General features: G+C 44.0%; 1 protein-coding gene across 3 annotated transcripts in view; it reads left to right on the forward strand.

The window, feature by feature from the left end:
* Positions 1-5,448, forward strand: part of TECPR2 (tectonin beta-propeller repeat containing 2) — a 181,856-nt gene extending 176,408 nt beyond the window's left edge. For all 3 annotated transcript variants that reach the window (XM_029597970.1, XM_029597971.1, XM_029597974.1), the window contains 2 exons: positions 255-404; positions 1,525-5,448. In XM_029597970.1, coding sequence (XP_029453830.1) covers positions 255-404; positions 1,525-1,682 — 308 coding nt within the window. In that variant the 3' untranslated portion in view covers positions 1,683-5,448. The remainder of the gene's footprint in view (positions 1-254; positions 405-1,524) is intronic.
* Positions 5,449-16,860: the final 11,412 nt, after the last annotated feature.

The following is a 16,860-nucleotide window of genomic DNA, read 5'->3' on the forward strand; positions in this document are numbered from 1 at the left end:
TAAAAATATTTCTTCCTGAAAAGGATGAATGGGACAGTCCCAGAATTCCAGAAAGAAGAGGAAAAGCACAGAATAGCAATAGGTGCAAGGGTAAAGCCTGGGATCAGGTAGGCTCTGAGATACTGCGTCAGGGATAGGAAGACTTAGATGATCCTTGCGGTCTTTATCTGTTGTCATTTCCTATTTTTCTATGTGACGTTACTAATTGTAACTACGCATCATGGTTTGGTTTTGTGTTCATGTCTTTCATGAAGGACTACAAGCATGTCAGTTGGCCCTAAGTACAAGGACAGTGTGGGCGCGCTGCCCGAATGGAGACATAGCACGTCGGTATGGCATCACGGACAAAAACCCTGCCGGGGATTATTGGAAGAGAATTCCAGGAAACATGATTTGTCTGACAGGCACGTTAGTACTGTGATATGTAAACCATGCTACAGTCTTGGTAATGATTACCATGAGTAATATAAGCCAGGGGGTTGGTAAAAAAAACACTCAGCATTTAGACCTGATAGACCAGTTCTTGTACGGGTTGGGGAACGTTAGCCCTGAATGATTCTTGTGTGGGTAGGGGAGACTCCCTACAATAAAAACCATGCCTTCTCTGGAGTGAAGGGAAGGGGATGGTATCCCCACCAGTATCCTTGACTTCTCCAAAGTGTTCCCCCTGACAAAAATCTGGTCACCTCCATGGAAATCCTGCCTCCGTGAGGCGTATCACTCAGCCCGTTCCTCCACCTTACCAGCACAATGCTAATCCTCTGATGCTGGCATTCCAAGCACTTTCAAACCTCCCCTATCGCAAGATTAGCATAGCCAGCCCGCAAGTTCTGCGAGTGGTCATGTTGCTGACATCGGACAGGAAGCGTCATACTGGAAGGAAAATGTTCGCAACCCCCCCTGATGTAAGCTCTCCTCAGTTGTCAGAGCAGCTCCCTTTCTACTCGGGTGACAATCAGTAACATGCCGTGTTTATCATAAGATGGTACAACATGAAAAGCTTGTGCTAAAACACACGCCCAGAAGTGAATTTTCAGGATCCACAGTTCCAGGATAGTAGTTGTGAGCGTTAGCTGCAGGCTACTTACAGTTATTCTTTGTTGCCCAGAGTCAGACATCTGAAACTGCCCAAAGTGAATTAAAACTATGTGTAGGCATGCAGAACCTGCAGCCCCAAGAGAAAATATTCTGGGAGCTGGTCCTTAAGTGACTTATGTTATAAAACAGCGCTATCTTGAGATTGTCCCTATTATAGTTTTTCACTTTTTCAAGTTGATTTTTGCAAAGAAGTAAGTTCAAAGACTTTATTGTTCATAAATAAGAATAGTGAGAAAAGGAAAGAGCGTTTTATTATTTGCACTACATACATGGCACCGATGTGCAGACTAATGAATATATATTAATAAAGTTTGAAAAGATACACCTGTTAGAATTTAAATGGTAGCAAAGTAACAAAACCAAGTTGGGAACAGAGGGCTTACAATAGTAACTGGTGGTACTGAACCTGATGCTGTCTCTTTGCAGTGACACCTATGGATGAGCTCTGGGCCATTGGCTGCTCTGGACAACTCCTTCAGCGCCTCACAAAAAGCTTCAGCCATTTGCAGGGCTCGCAGAAAGCCAGTGATGGCTCCCCCTCCACGCGCACCGACACATTTGAAGATGAATGGGAAGTCATCTGAAGGGGGGGACTGCCAGATCTGAGCAGGCCGAGCTGCGTAGTGAGTAACGGCTGTCGGTGCACTCCGGTGTGGGACACGAAGCTGCTTACGTCACATTAAAATCGCTGCCACCCCCGGGGGCTCTCCTAGTCATGTAACTGTTGTAGCACACTAATCTCTTACCTGATGTAATAAAGGTGCACCGAGCCATGCACACACTCCTCCATTTAAATATCATGTTAATGAAGGCATTGGCTCGTAGGCTTAGCTCAGAATTTCTTAATGCTGGAAATGCAAGTCCTTGTCAGATATGGAGGATGGTTACTTGGGCTAACATTAGTCTAGGCGGCTAAACCTGGAATTTGTGGTGTGGGAGACCTGTACTCAGAATTTCTGTGCAGAAACACACAGTTTATGCATAGAGGCATGTTTTGTGTGCAGAGAAAATGCATTTATTTTCTGCACCCAACTTGTGCTTTGTATGCATAAATCAGGCACAGAAGACACTGCGCACAAAATATGTTTTTAGCGTGTTTTATGTGCACAAATCCTACTTTATGGACGGTAAGCATGTCTTCTGTGCCCATTTTCAGATTAGCATGCTTTAACTCCTGACGCATTAGCATACTATTAGCTTACTGCAAAGGGAGTCGATTTTTTTTTAGTGTGCGTCAAGAAACTATGTGCAGAATTTCAGTGTACAGCTTATTACATTAGCCCCCTGGACTCGGCGTACTAGAATTGCTAAGACGTATGATGATATGTTTTTTATAGCACATTTATAGGTTATCATCTTGGTTAGTACAGCACTTATTTTACAGCACCATGAAAGCAGTAAGGGTGTATAAGTAACCTGCCATGCACGCTACTATTGAACCTAACACTTCAATATCAAACACATTTTTTATATTTTTTTTTTTCCTCCTTGATTCAAACATCAAATAATCTAAAATACTTCCTGTATGCATTGACATATTTCTGCATGGAAACAAAACATGGCAAAATATTTTTAAATGTTATATAATAGGTGCATTTGAAGTTAAATCTAATTCACTTATGTGCTGTTCACACTACCAACTGTTTTGACTGAAAGTTTAACGGTATTTGTTTCAGCTAATGCTGTAAAATACACTTGTCTCGTTTTAATGTTAGATAGCTAACTAGTTGAATTTGACTCTTCCACTCTGCTCTGCACTTGGGACAGCCGAAGCCTGTCGTGCATCAGGGGAACAGGCACTTGGAAACCTAATCTTTCAGTTTCAGTTTGATTTATTGGAAGCCTTAACCTGACTTAAAAAAAACAAGAAACCCTCATGTTTTTATCGAGTTACAGGAAACTTGTGGCTAGTGATTTCATGTAGAGTAACATGTTTTGCCATGTCTCCAACTCCTGCACATGCATAACCTTTATTTTGTAACAGCTATGAAATGCCCAGTGAGGAGGAAGAGGAAATTCTAACATTATTTAGAAGCCATATTATAGTCTGTATCAATTTAAAAAGAAATCTGCAGGGTTCAAGTAGACCCAGCAAAAAGGTTTGTAAGGCCTTCTGTTTATCCCAAATAAATAAATCCTATAGCAAGATTTTTTTATTTTTTTTTTAAGCCTGTCAGCTGGAAACGAGGTCAAAAGCGGAGCCTGGTAGGAAATGAGCTAGAGTTAAGATGAATGTGAAATGTACGCAGGGGACTCCGAGAAGCCCTCATGGGGAGGGATCCCCAGTGTAAGATCTCTCGCATGATCCCCCAACTAATTATTTTTTGCTCTCCTAGGCATTGCACAGGGCTCCAACCATATTCCTTCCTGATGCCTTGCACCTTTCTAAGTTATGTTGATGGTACTCACCGACGTTTCCTCGCTATGATTTTAATATTGTATATAATTTCCGTTATTTGGAAATTAGTGTTAAAAGCTTGTCTAAAATCTGCTGGATGCTTTTTTTTTTTTTTATGCGGTTTAATTTTTGTTACTTGAAAGTGATAGATTATCCCTAGAGTCCATCACTTTTAGTTTAAACCGATTTTTTTTTTACCCATAAATTCCTGGACTTTTCCAAAGATGACACTTGGTTTAAACCGATTTTCTCCCTAATTTTAGGCTGATTAGAAAGGAGCTGCAGAGGTAGCATTTCAAGGCCTCCAGGCACTGCTGGAGGCCAGTGAGGGCAGAGCATGTACTCGCTACACCTGTGAAAGCGCTCACTGATGCAACATTTCAGCCCTGCCTCTCCTCCCCCACCAGCCAAAAGGTCTGCTGTCTGGTGCCACTGATGTGTTTGTTTGACGTGCTCCCCCCCTCAATACCAGAACCTATTCCCAGCAGGTTCCCTGGCTGTGCATAAAAGCAGAAGTGCAGTCGCTGCAGCAAGCCAAGTCACCAAACAAGGAGGAGGAGGAATGGAGAGCCACCACCAGTAAGCATGGATGCTCTTGCAGTGGAGGGGAGAGAGAGAGAGGGAGATTCTTGGTGGGAGTAGGGAGAAAGAGGGACTTTCTAGGCAAGGGATGGGGGTAGAGAGAGATTATGCTGCTGCATGGGTGAGAGAATCTGTTTTATTGTGCTGGCTTTTGTCCACCAAAATAAACTCTGATATTTACCCGGAAAAATGAGTCATTTAATTCCACTGCTTTTCTCCTGTTTTTGTTCTTGTTATAATAAACCATACCAAATTCCCTGGAAAAATAATGAACAATAAAAACAGCAAATGAAGGTCCCTCGTTATCCCCTCAATCATTTTTTATTGTCTGTTTGTACTATTATTTATTTTTAACTCAGTTTCATTTTTTGTTGTTGTGCTTTTGAGACAAGTACAATAAATTAGACTTTTTATTATTTTAAACAGTTATAATCGTGTCGGCTTTGGTTTGTGAAAGGGGGAGAAGCTGCTAGCAGCAGGATTTGTGCAAGATCCTCCAGGGTCTGGTTCTGATCCGTTAGCCTGCCCTTCTCAGCCCTGCGCCTCTTGAGAGCCGGCACTGTACACCGTGCCAAATCGTTCACCAAAGTGCATTCCAGCCGGCTGTGCAGGAAGAGGATGGAGTCCAAGAAACCCAAGTATTGCATCAGATAAGGGGAAGAGCTGGTAGTCTGCACATCCTACCTTTTACTCACAGGGTCCTGCCAAACAAGTCTGCCAGCCTTGGACAGGTTGTTGCTGAAGTTACACAATATGCTTCCATAATTAGTTTCCCTCCCACCAAAACTACATTCTGTTCTCTTATTTTCAGTTACTTTTGTTAGCTGTTATCAATCATGAATCCAGCAAGTAAGGAAACAAATGGTGTGGCTTACCTGTATATTGATTTGACTATTTTCTTTTTCAATTTATGATTTTTATTATCACAATAAACATACAGGTTATGAAGCATGTACCACAACGGTAATCAGAATGCAACAATAAAATCAACATACTCGTAACCCAAACCCCCCGGTCCATGAGCTCATGTAAGCAGCTGTATATAATGCAATAAATCTGCTGTAAGGCTAGAGATGCATAGTAAATATAGACGGATGACCTGTGAGGGATCCAGGTGAACCCAAAGTCTAAAATGGGAAGCGCAGTAGTTACTGATTAGCTTGATGGTTCTCCCATTGTATATATGGTGTCCAAATCGCTTGAAATTTGGATGTATTATCATGTATTGCCGCTGTAATTGCTGCCATTTTACAGGACAAATGGACTTTCTGTTGTATCATGGGGAGAGATGGTAGATCTGGCCGCTTCCAGTAGCTAGCAATTGCAGTTCTAGTGGCAATAAAAACTTGTTGACAAAACGCTATTTGTGGTTTATCCAGCGATGGTTGAGGATAGTGTAATAACATAAATTCAGCATCTAGAACACCTTGTGCAGCCAATAATTCAAGACGCGACCTCTGTCCAAAGTCTGTTCACATGATCACAAGACCACCACCTGTGTAGGAAAGAACCCTCTTGACTGCAGCCCTGCCAACAGAACTCACTGACTTACGGGTATCTGCGATGTAGAGTTTGCGGAGTTAGAGACCACCGCGTAATTAATTTATAACAGTTCTCTTGCTGCATGGCCGACACGGAGCATCGACGGGCAGAGATATATATCTGCATCCATTCATCTGGTTGCAATGAACGACCCAGATCCTCCTCCCAATGCAGAACATGTGGGTGTGCCTGAACTACAGACAGTGACTGCAAAGCATACCGTTTTGAAATCATGCCTCTTTTCTTATCAATGTCTTCACATAAGTGTTCAAACAGTGCCTTACCCTGGTTTAAAGATGAGGCAACCTGTGGGGAATGCAAAAAATGTAAGATCTGCTAGCCAGCAAGAAAATCCCTGCTTGGCAACTGGTAGAGTCGTTGAATTTCTGGCCAGGTCATCAGTGCTCCCCCCCCCCCCCCCCCAGGTGTTCTACATGATGTATGCCCTTGTCGTGCCATGCTCGAAATGAGCGATGTTCACAACCCGCTGTAAATAATGTGTTATAATATAGACGAGTGGAATGAAAATAGACCCCGTTGCCCACCAGCTGTACCCTCCATTTGGCCCACAACTTCATAGTTGTTTCCAGGGCCATGGACAATTTACCCCGCATGGACCATGTGTCTCGGGGCTGCCATATCATTGCCGCCAAAGGCATCCCCTCCACTATATGTTCTTCAAAATGCACCCATTGCTTCACAGAGGTTCGTCTATGCATATCAGTGACCGCTGTTAATTGTGCCGCTGCGTAATACCATTCCAGGTTGGGAACCGCTAAACCCCCTGATAGAGCAACCGCCTAGCCACTCTGGGAGGCTTCCTTCGCCAAATAAAGTCAAACAGTATCTTCTGCTAGGACTGTAAGATAGCGGAGCTAATGTAAATGGGTAGCATATTAAAAAGATACAGGAGACGAGGCAGCACATTTATTTTACCGGTCCTTCAGTATTTGAACAACGGGCTGAGAAGCTGAAATATTCAGTTCAGTTTTATCCAAATTGATTTTAAATCCTGATACAGTGCTAAAAGCATGCAGCTCTTCTGTCACTCCCCTTACAGAATTAACTGGGTCAGTCAGGGTCAAAAGGATATCGTCTGCAAAAAGTGAGATTTTTAGGTGCATGTTCCCCATTTGAATACCCGTAATCTTGTCCGCTGCTTGCACTTTGGTGGTGAGTGGCTCTAAAATAGAGCAAATAAGAGTGGTGACAGGGGACAACCCTGTCTGGTTCCTTGTATGGGAAATAGATCGCCATATCCTCCATTTACTTTAATCCTAGCTACTGGCTCATTATATAGGCTTTTTATCCAACTCAGAAACCGAGATCCAAAGTGCATTTTAAGTAATACGGCAAAAAGAAAGTCCCAGTGTACAAGGTCAAAAGCCTTCTCGGCGTCAATGGCTAGTAGCACCAACGGGATCCGTTCAGTTTTGGCCCACCATAATATGTCTGTGACCTTTCGGACATTGTCCGCTGCCATTCTCTGTGGTATAAAACCTACTTGGTCTCTGTGAACAAGTGGTGGTAAAATGGTGTTCAAACGCATAGCCAGCACTTTAGCCAATATCTTTAAATCAATATTAAGCAATGATATCGGGTGATACGAGCCACACTGGTTGGGTCCCGTCCAGGTTTCACCAGAATTGTTATGCCCGCTATGTTGGTATGCGGGGGTAGTGGATCTCCATTTCTGAGGTTATTGAAAAAATCAGTAAGGGGCCCGACCAGTTGTGCGCTGTAAGTCTTATAATAACCCCTCGTAAATCCATCAAGCCCAGGGGCTTTCCCTGCTTTAAGGTCATGTATCGCTATTTGTACTTCCATAATAGTAATGGGACTATCTAGTAACTGCTGTTGAGTCTCTGTAAGATGAGGCAGTGTGATTGATGTTAGATATTGATCTATAGCATCAGCGGTGATAGCCTGGTCTTTGCTATATAAGAGGGACTAGAATTGTGTAAAGCAGTCTTGTATATCCTGTGTTGCAGTGATCATCTGACCCTGCCTGTTCTTAATTTTCGCATTGTTATTCTGGGTAAGACGCAGTTTCAACTGCCGAGCCAGTAGGCGGCCAGCCTTATTATGTCCCTCAAAGTATTTCTGTCGCGCCCGATCTAAATCATGAGCTATTTGAGAAGACTCAAGTAGATTCAACTCCATGCGTGCTGCTCGTAGGGCTCGTAAGGTATTAGCACATAGCGTGTGGGAGTGTTGGCGAGCTAATATGCATATCATACGTGTCAGTTCGTTTCGTTTTTTTGTCCCTTTGTTTTCATAAGGCCGAAGTTAAGGCTATTACCCTCCCTCTTATAACAATTTTGGAGCATTCCCATAACGATCCTGCATCTGTCACTGACCCCGTGTTTAATTTATAGTAATCCTTTATAGAGTTGAGGAAGACATTGCGATGATTGATGTCCCTAAGTAAATCCTCACGAAACCTCCAATAGTGGGAACCTAAGTCCTGGACAGTTACCAGAAGGGATACCTATACTGGGGCGTGATCAGACCAGGTTATATCACCTGATTTTGCATGCTTTTATCGATAAGTAGGAAATCAATCCTTGAGTAAGAATTATGAGGGTTGGAATAAAACGTATACATGCGAGAGGTTGGGTTCCTCTGCCTCCAAATGTCTACAACACCCCAGCTGCGCATTATGGTGGATAATTCTGCCGTAGCTTTCCAAGCTCCTGGATTTCTATAATTAGAAGTATCCAGTCGGGAGTTACGTATAACATTATGGTCCGTCCGTCCCCCCCAGATCAGGTCGCCTTCCGCAAAGGTAGTGAGGGTATCTGCTAAGGAGCGTAGGAAGGCGCTCTGATCTGTATTTGGGGCGCATAAATTCACAATAGTAATCACCTTTTTATCAAATTGCAATTTTAGTAAAATATATCGTCCCATTGGATCTGCTATATGGGACTGATACTCGAAAATTACCTGATGGGCAATAAAAATACCCACCCCGGTATATCTGGAGTTTTTTGTACTAGCCGCTAAATAGGAGTGAGGATATTCCTTGAAATATAGGAACTTTTCATGATGTTTGTGAATATGTGTTTCCTGGATTAATGCTATATCTACACAAGTGGCAGTTTTTGTTTCTTTGAATACAATAAGTTGTTGGAGATTCTGCAGGCTGTGATACCTTTAATAGACTGGCCAGGGGTGTCACTCTGTACTAGCACATGGAACCTGTGCCTTGAGTCTGTGTGCTGGTGCCCAGAGTCTGATATAAACCCCAGCTGGTGCCACCTCCAGAAGGCAAGTATTGCCTTTTGACGTGTGTATTAAGGCCCTTAACATTAAGGGACCATATTTTTAGAGCCATTGCATAGTCCAGGTATACCATCTAGGATCCCCCTCTGCGTCTCGGGCCTCAATGATACTCTCACATATAGCAACAAAATATACATCAATACAATAAATAGCATTACAGATGCCTTTTACTAACCTTAGCCTACAGCTCATGAACATTAGACCCCCTACAACCCACCAATGCGTATCCCACCCTTGGATACCTCCAAACATAGAGATCTGAGACACCAAGCAGTGAGTTGCTTCCCCAGCCTAATAACCATTAAACTTGAAACTTTGTACCGTCCCAAATCACATTGATACTCATATTGGGTGCCCTATGCGTTTGTGTAGTCAGCGAAGTGCTGTGCTGGCATCCTTTTGCTGGCGATCCAACAGTGATCCCTTCTGCCGCTCTAGTCTCCTGTTGTTACCCACTCTTTGCCAGCATGGTGTATGCACCATCTTGAGATTTGCTGTCTCTGACCTTTGTTCCATTCTGGGGAGAGGTAGATTAGCTTTTCTGAAAACGTCTTGTGCTTCATTCAAATTTTTTTACACGGTATGAGACACCCTCTACTGTAAACATGAGGCTGAAGGGGAAAGTCCATCTATATCTGATGTTGCGCTCCTGAAATAATGAAGTGACTGGCCTCAGTTCGAACCTTTTGCGTAGTGTTGAAGCCGCTAAATCATTATATATGCTCAGCTTGTGACCTTCCCATAGCCATTCCTGTTGAGTGTGCGATTTATTATACAGGAGGGTCTTTTCCTGGTAGGACTGCAGGCAAACTAAGACATCCCTGGGTTTTTCTGCTACCCGTGGCCCTAGTGTTCTATGGGCCCATTCAATATGAAGTGCAGGCATGGCTGCCTCATTATCTGCATTGGTTGCAGAGCCGGCCAGCATCAGGAAACGAAATATAGACATCGCCACTTCCCTGCAGTCAGTGTACTCCGGCAGCTTGGGTATGCCTCGTATGTGGATGTTATTGCGACGTGACCTGTTCTCCAGATCCTCTACCTTTTTGGCAAGGGTCAGCTGCTCCACCGGAACTAGCTGATGATCGGCCGCCATTTTATGTAGGAGGTCGGCCTGACCCTCCACACTGGTGTCCAAGTCATCGACTCTATGGCCGAGAGCCGCCATGTCCTCACAGACTTCAGAGATAGAGTGGAGTAAGTCTTGTTTGTGTTGTTTTAAATCTTTTCTCAAATCGATGAACCATTCTCTGAGCTCAGTACGGGTAGTTAGCTCAGCTAGCGATGCCGGCGTCGCGTGATCAGGCTCCGTCTCGGAGGCCTCGCCTGCGGCCTGCTCCGGGTTAGAAGCGCCAGAGTCTTCTCCCGATTTAAGGTATGAAAATTGTGTCAAATTGGGGCTTTTTCGCTTGGATGTCATCGCCGGTCGTGTACCTTCCTCCGAGTATGAATTTTGCCAGCGAGAAAAAACTTAAGCCGGTGATTCGGGTCAGTTTTGCCGTGCTGTGCCGGGAGCTCTCCGCCCTATGCAACCATTCCCGTTGGTGACGTCAGCACGCTCCCTGATTTGACTATTTTAAATGAGCTCACACCCTTGAACTTCCATGCCACAGAGGATCTTTACATGCTGCTCAATAATCCGATCACCAGTCCAATAATTGTCTTTCTGTTGATTGCTGCTGCTAGCTCCAAACATTATATTCTTAATATGGGAGATCAGAGAAGCTAGTCCTGCCGTGCTGGAAATATCAGGGGCCTATTTTGATTGGTTTCTCAGGGCCTTTGTTTTTCATGCCGTTAAATGATAGGACCCTGTGGAGCTGTCATACTGAGCTAATGTCATGTTTTGCTTGGCCTGGTCTCTGACTCAGGAGGTGGGTTTATTAGGCACCTGATATTAGTAAGTGGAGCATGCTCCCTGGGGTAGCACTGACTTTATCCTTCTGTTCAAATCAGTGCTGTGCTGGAGGGGGGATTCCTGGAACCTACTGGGAGCCTCTTCTATTAAATTATTTTGTGAGAACAAAGCATCTGTGTGGAGTGGAGTTGGCCGAAGCTCCTTGATATGTACTTGGTAACACATCACTGGTTGAAACAATAATATAAATCAATTCGATGTTGCATCATCCTGGAAGATGTCCTAGTATTCAATTTAGAGTTGCTCTATTTGTTTTTCTTCTACCCAATGGCTGTGGCATTGGAAGAAGAGTCATCATAGGTGCTACAATGACGTTTGAATCTCAAGCTACTCTAGCATTAGTTATGTTAGCATTTGTTTTATTTTTCAAAACCTATAATTGCATGTATTCACACCACCATTCTGAAAAATAAAATCACTATATAAGGGTTAATATGCCGATCTGCCTGTACAGGTGCAAAGGCCGGAGGTCATTTATCTGCAGGGCTTTGCACCAATTTTCAAAGAGAAAGTACATGCATACTTTCCCTTTGAAAATTGCCTTGGAAAAAAGTACCTACAGCCATTTTGCTCCTGCTTTTCCTGTGAAAAGAGTGCATATAGTTTTGAAAATGCAAAACTGCATTGTCTTCCCCCAACCTAGCCTTGGCCCCAGAAATGCCTTAGCAGCACATCCACTTTGGTGCATGGGCAATTTTCAAAAAAAAAAACCTTTTGTTTCAGGTAAATGCCTTCCCCATGAACAACTAAAATTGACTTCTGAATTACATTACCCTGCCTCTTATTACACATGAAGTTCTCACAATTAAGATTCGGTTTTCAAGACTAAATTATGACGAGTCAAAATTGATTTTCCCATAGAAAACATACGTAGGGAATTGGTTCCAATACCAAGGCTGTGACCCAGTTTGCAAAATAACAGCTAGGCTAAGGTAAATGTTTGCAATTTTCACGGGACACACTGGCTTAGACAAATGCTGGCATTTTAATAGGAGATACTGGCATACCCTGCTCCAGCAGCAAGAGTCAAACAGTAATCATCCTACTACTCTTTGCACCACCAATCCAAATCTCTCAGCTGGCCATCCTTTGCTCCACCCCACAGCCCCCAATAATGGATCATGGTGGGAGAAGTAAGTTTTGTTCCTGCTGCTGCTTCCAGCAGGGAACTGCTTGCTGATTTGAGTGCTTCATGTCGCCAGAGCCCCAAACCATGTAAGAAAGTGAAACCTCTGTCAGAGGGCTGGAGCCGGGTGCAAATTCTTCACTGACATATTTATTTATTGAGTCTGTCATGTTGCAAGTTGGGTAGTCTAAGGATGAAAGCTCCCTGATAGTCTGTTAGGCATAAACCTTTTCAGCCCCCCACCTCCTTTCCAGCCCTCCACTGAGTTTGACCAGGACTCTTTATCACATTCACAATTTAGAGGAGCAGCAGGCTGTGAATCAGGTTTCAAATCCCATTGCCACTGCTTGTGACCTTTTACAAGTCACTTCACCCTCTATTGGCTTGGGTACAAACTTAGGTTGTGAGTCCTCTGGGGGCAGGGAAGTACCTGTAGTAGCTGAATGTGATCTGCTTTGGAGTGCTGAACGATGGAATATCTACTAGATAAATGAAGCTTGACCGACCTGCCGCAAATGCGCAGTAGCGAGCAACTCTACCACGCATGCATGGGCAGCACGTCGGTCAGAGCTTGCCTGTAACAAAGATGGCGCAGCGAGGAGCAGTAGCGGGCGAGGAGCAGTAGCAGTGGTGGCAGCGACGAGCAGTAGCGGCGGGGGCGGCAGCGAGCGCGAGGGAGGGACCTCCCCCGGAGATCTTCCGTCTGCGCTATCCGAAGGGGTTGTGAATGAGCTGAGAGAGGAGGAGTGACTGAGGGGAGGGAGGAGAGAGTGACTGAGGTGATGAGGGAGGGGAGGGGAAGGAGTGGGGGGAGGGGGAAGAGAGTGAGGGGAGGTGGGAGGGAGGGGAGAATGAGGGGTAAGGAAATGGACTGAAAAAAAAAATGTTAATGTAGCCCGTTGTTACGGGCTTAACGGCTAGTAAAGAAAATAAACAAATTGTAGACACGTCATGGCTGTTGCCTGTTTGCACCCACAGGTGTGGTGCACATTAACAGAACAAAAAAAACCAAAAACCATTGACTTAATAAAAATGTCGACAAGCCAGATTCTCAAACAAATTAATTTTTTTTGTTGGGTTCCCACAGCTGTGACCTGCTTTAGTATGGCTGATTCAAAATGTAAACAAACAGAAAGCCCTCCTGTGAGTGCTTAGTTCTCATCATCGTGCTGTCTCTCTTCCAAACTAAGAAGAGAGCAGCATTTTATTTTCACTCGTTATTTCTTTTTGTACCCCGCAGGCCCATTCAGCCCCTTCACCTCCCGGAACAATCCAGTGGGAGGAGCACTCTGAGCTCCCCCCCCCCCATTTGTCAAAACAGTGAAAGAAGTGATTGGCAGTGCCAGAGGAATGTTGGTGTGCTTAGGGAGAAAAAAGGTGGTGATAATGCCTCCGTACACATCATCGGTGAGACTTCACCTAGAAGAGTATTCTGCAGTCTAAAAGGGTATAGACAGACTGGAAGAGAGCCACACCACGTCGCACTAGCTGTTCTAAGTAAGGTGGTGTGTGGATCGTATCGGTCCACTTCGAATCTGTGGAAATAAAGCTCAATAAACTTTAAAAAAAAAAAAAAGTTATAGCTTTTTATTGGACTAGCTGTACATTTGACTATTTTTTGGGAGCTGTAGTTCCTTAATCAGGTATAAACAAAGGGAGAGAAGGACCAAATATATAAGTGTCTCATAGATTACATTGCAACTCTGGAATTGTCTTCCTGACTTGGTTCAGCATGCTTTCTATCTGGCCTTGTTCAAATTCCCTCTGAAAACCCATCTTTTGGAGGCTGGTTCAAAATCTTAACCCCTGCTTCTCCTAATCATAGCTTTGTTGCTTTGAACCTTTTTCAATAGAGGATTTAGGGAATTTCATTTATTCTTTGCCCTGAATGTTTGTTTTGACTGTAGCCCTTGTTTTGTAGAGGTTACATCTGTTATGTGCATTTGTACACAGCACTGTACAAGTTTTAGTAGAAATAGTAAGTAGTAGTAGAGAAGGGGAAGGGGCTAGCAGAGTAATAATTTGGCTGCTTCTTGTGGCCGATGGGCTTTCTAACTCCCTATGTCTGTTAAGTCCTTTTATGTTTTCAGATGTCTGATTATTTTGATTGTCTTGGGATAGTGCACAGGAGGCAAGCTCTGGAAGAATAGGTCATGATTGTGAAGTAAGAGAAGAAAGGATGGCTTTTGTTTGGAACATCATTCCAACAAGTGTTGGTAGTCATTCACCGGTTCCCCTGCTGCAGCACTGGCCAAAACATCAATGTCAGGACAGATTGTGAAGCAGGGGCAAGACTAAGCGAGAGGTTTTTGATAAGTATGATCTTTGGACTTGTAGTACAGCAACAGAGAGAGTGATCTTCAGCTCAAGTGATTTCTTTTTGGGATCAACACCATTTTGTTTTACTTATTTGGGGGATTGTTTGTCACTATGTGAAGTTTGAACCCTTGAAAAACAAAAAATTATTGTGATTAAAAAAAACCTTATTGGACTAGAGGCACAAAATGATGGCCCATAGTTTGAATTCTTAGCTGCCCACTTGATGTATCTCTTTTTCAAAGTTTTTAAGTTTTGAGAAGGTTTCTTAATTTGAAGTGTGTGGCTATATTTTGATAAAAGTACAAACAAAAAGTAATGTTGTCTGCTTGTTTGAAGTTACATCATCCCACCAACCATGGTGGAGGGAAAAGCAGTCTAGGCATTCACAGGGCATTAGTACCCTAAGCCCTGACTGTGTGTTTAGTGCAGTGCAATCGCAAAGGACAACTAAACTCTACTTTCTTCTCAACTACCTTTTTAATTAACAGCCACTTATTTGCTGTAAATAAGCAAGCATACTGCAAAAGGAGCCTCAGCAAAGAGAGAAATTTAAACTGGCAAAGCAAACAGCCGTAAAGTTTTGTGACCTGTAATCTATATTATCAGCTGTAAGATATCTTTGTACATTTTATACATATGCCCTTGAGACAAAAACCTCTGTATCATCCTTTTAAAATTGGCCATCTCAGAGCTGACCCTAAAAGGGAAGCACCCTAAACTGCAACACATCCAAATCCTTTCCCTTTCTTTTCATTCTTAGAGGCAGCCTGGACCAACCTGCACTGCCGATTCTCCACTGCGTGCCCTGTCAGCCCATGTGCTTAGGCCCCCCCCCCCCCCCAAGTGGCTTCTGCTGGAGCCACAGACCTGTGTGCACATGTACAACACTGCTGGTCTCCTACCAGGCAGATTCCACTTATGGGGACCCGAGATCGATATAATGTGCTTATTCATAGAGCTAGGGTCAGCATTTCCTGCCCCCAGTCTCAACTTTCCCTTTCTTGGCCAAGCACCTCTGACCCTCCACCCCCTAGCACACACTCCACTGGCCTTTGTGTTCTTCATCAACGCCCCCTCCTTCCCCCCCCCAGACCTTTTCTTCTGAAGCTTCTGGGCTCAGACTAAGGCCCAGCTGTGAAGGCAGCAACAGTAGCAACAATCTGTGAAGATCTGGTGGCCTCTGGAATGAGCCTTGGCATGTGATCTGCCTCTCTCGGCTTCTTTATTGGAGGTGGGGCTGGGAGCAAAATGATGCTGCTTTAGTCTCCAACCCGGGTGCCTTCACAGCACCTCTTGTTTTGTGAATAACAAGTATGGAAAGTGCACATGTGGGCATGGACCGCTTGTATGCTGTTTCAGTGACACTGATCTGCCACGCTAACAGGAAGGTGTAAACATGCACGTGGAACTGTGTGCGTGCGCATTCGCAACCACAACCCCTCCAACAAAGTTTTCACTCATTGTCGTTAAGTCTTCAAAGCGCCCCTCAGTTAACCTCCCACCTCTCGGCTTAGGCTGCTCGTACTAAGTCATTGACAGACATGCTCTCTACCTCGGTGTCCTTGCGTTACTTCATAGAAGGCCTGAAAAGGCAGGTGAGATGACTCTTCTTGTCCTTTTCAGCATGAGCGGTCATCACAGAACAATCTTTTCCTGCAGGCTGTAATCATGCAGTGGAAGACAGGGACACGTTACAGTCCAAGCACGACGGCCACGAGAGTCACTCGTGAATTCAGCTGTGCCCACGGTTTGCAGGCAATCATAGCAGGTGAAGTGTTTCAGTAATTGTATTGTCTTGGCTCCCCTTTTCAATTGTAAACATGGTTGTGACATGAGAAAAAGGAAGTCTTGTAAAGCAACAGGGCTTCCAAAATATTTTTACATACTTCAGCTGGCAGATAAAACCGAAGTGCTTAGTAACACGCCTGTTTTTGTTTTTTTTAAATCTGATTTCAATAGGCGCCCCCCCCCCCCCTGCTGATTTGATCCTTACCAGAATCCCATGCAGCTGTCCCGTGGCTCCATATACAGTATAGACAGCTGAAAAAAGGATTTGGGTTAAGATTTTTTTTTAGAACAGGACAAAAAGGATAAGAAAAGGTGACCTAGCTGTAAGATCAATAAACAAGTGAGGATACATTTTGATGAATGGACAGTTGACACCCAAACGAGAATTTTCTTCTTGGGAATCACCTGCTTTGCTGAAATTTCTTTTAGCTGCAGTACAGACCATATTCTTGCATTATGCAGTATAAAAAGAGGATAATATGTTGGCAACCTTTATTATATACATATAACTATTAGTGCACACAGGATAATCCACTGGGTTACAATATTCATGATCTGGTATCTCGGTTAACACGTTAGAAGCCTGATTTACTAAGGTTTTCTCCCATTTTGTGTGCATGGGGAAAATGCTTGGCAAATAGGGCCCTAAGCTGAGCAGAGGAAGGTTAAGTAAAGGCCCACAAACTCCGGCAGCTGCCTATGGTGTCAGATTTTAAAGGTCTCATGATGCCAGCCAGGCTTGAAATTGAGATGGTACAGAAAAGTAAAGGCCAGTGTGCACGTAAGCCGATATTCACAGCAGCC

Source organism: Rhinatrema bivittatum, chromosome 4 (genome assembly GCF_901001135.1).
Source record: "Rhinatrema bivittatum chromosome 4, aRhiBiv1.1, whole genome shotgun sequence".
NCBI classification, from domain to species: domain Eukaryota; kingdom Metazoa; phylum Chordata; class Amphibia; order Gymnophiona; family Rhinatrematidae; genus Rhinatrema; species Rhinatrema bivittatum.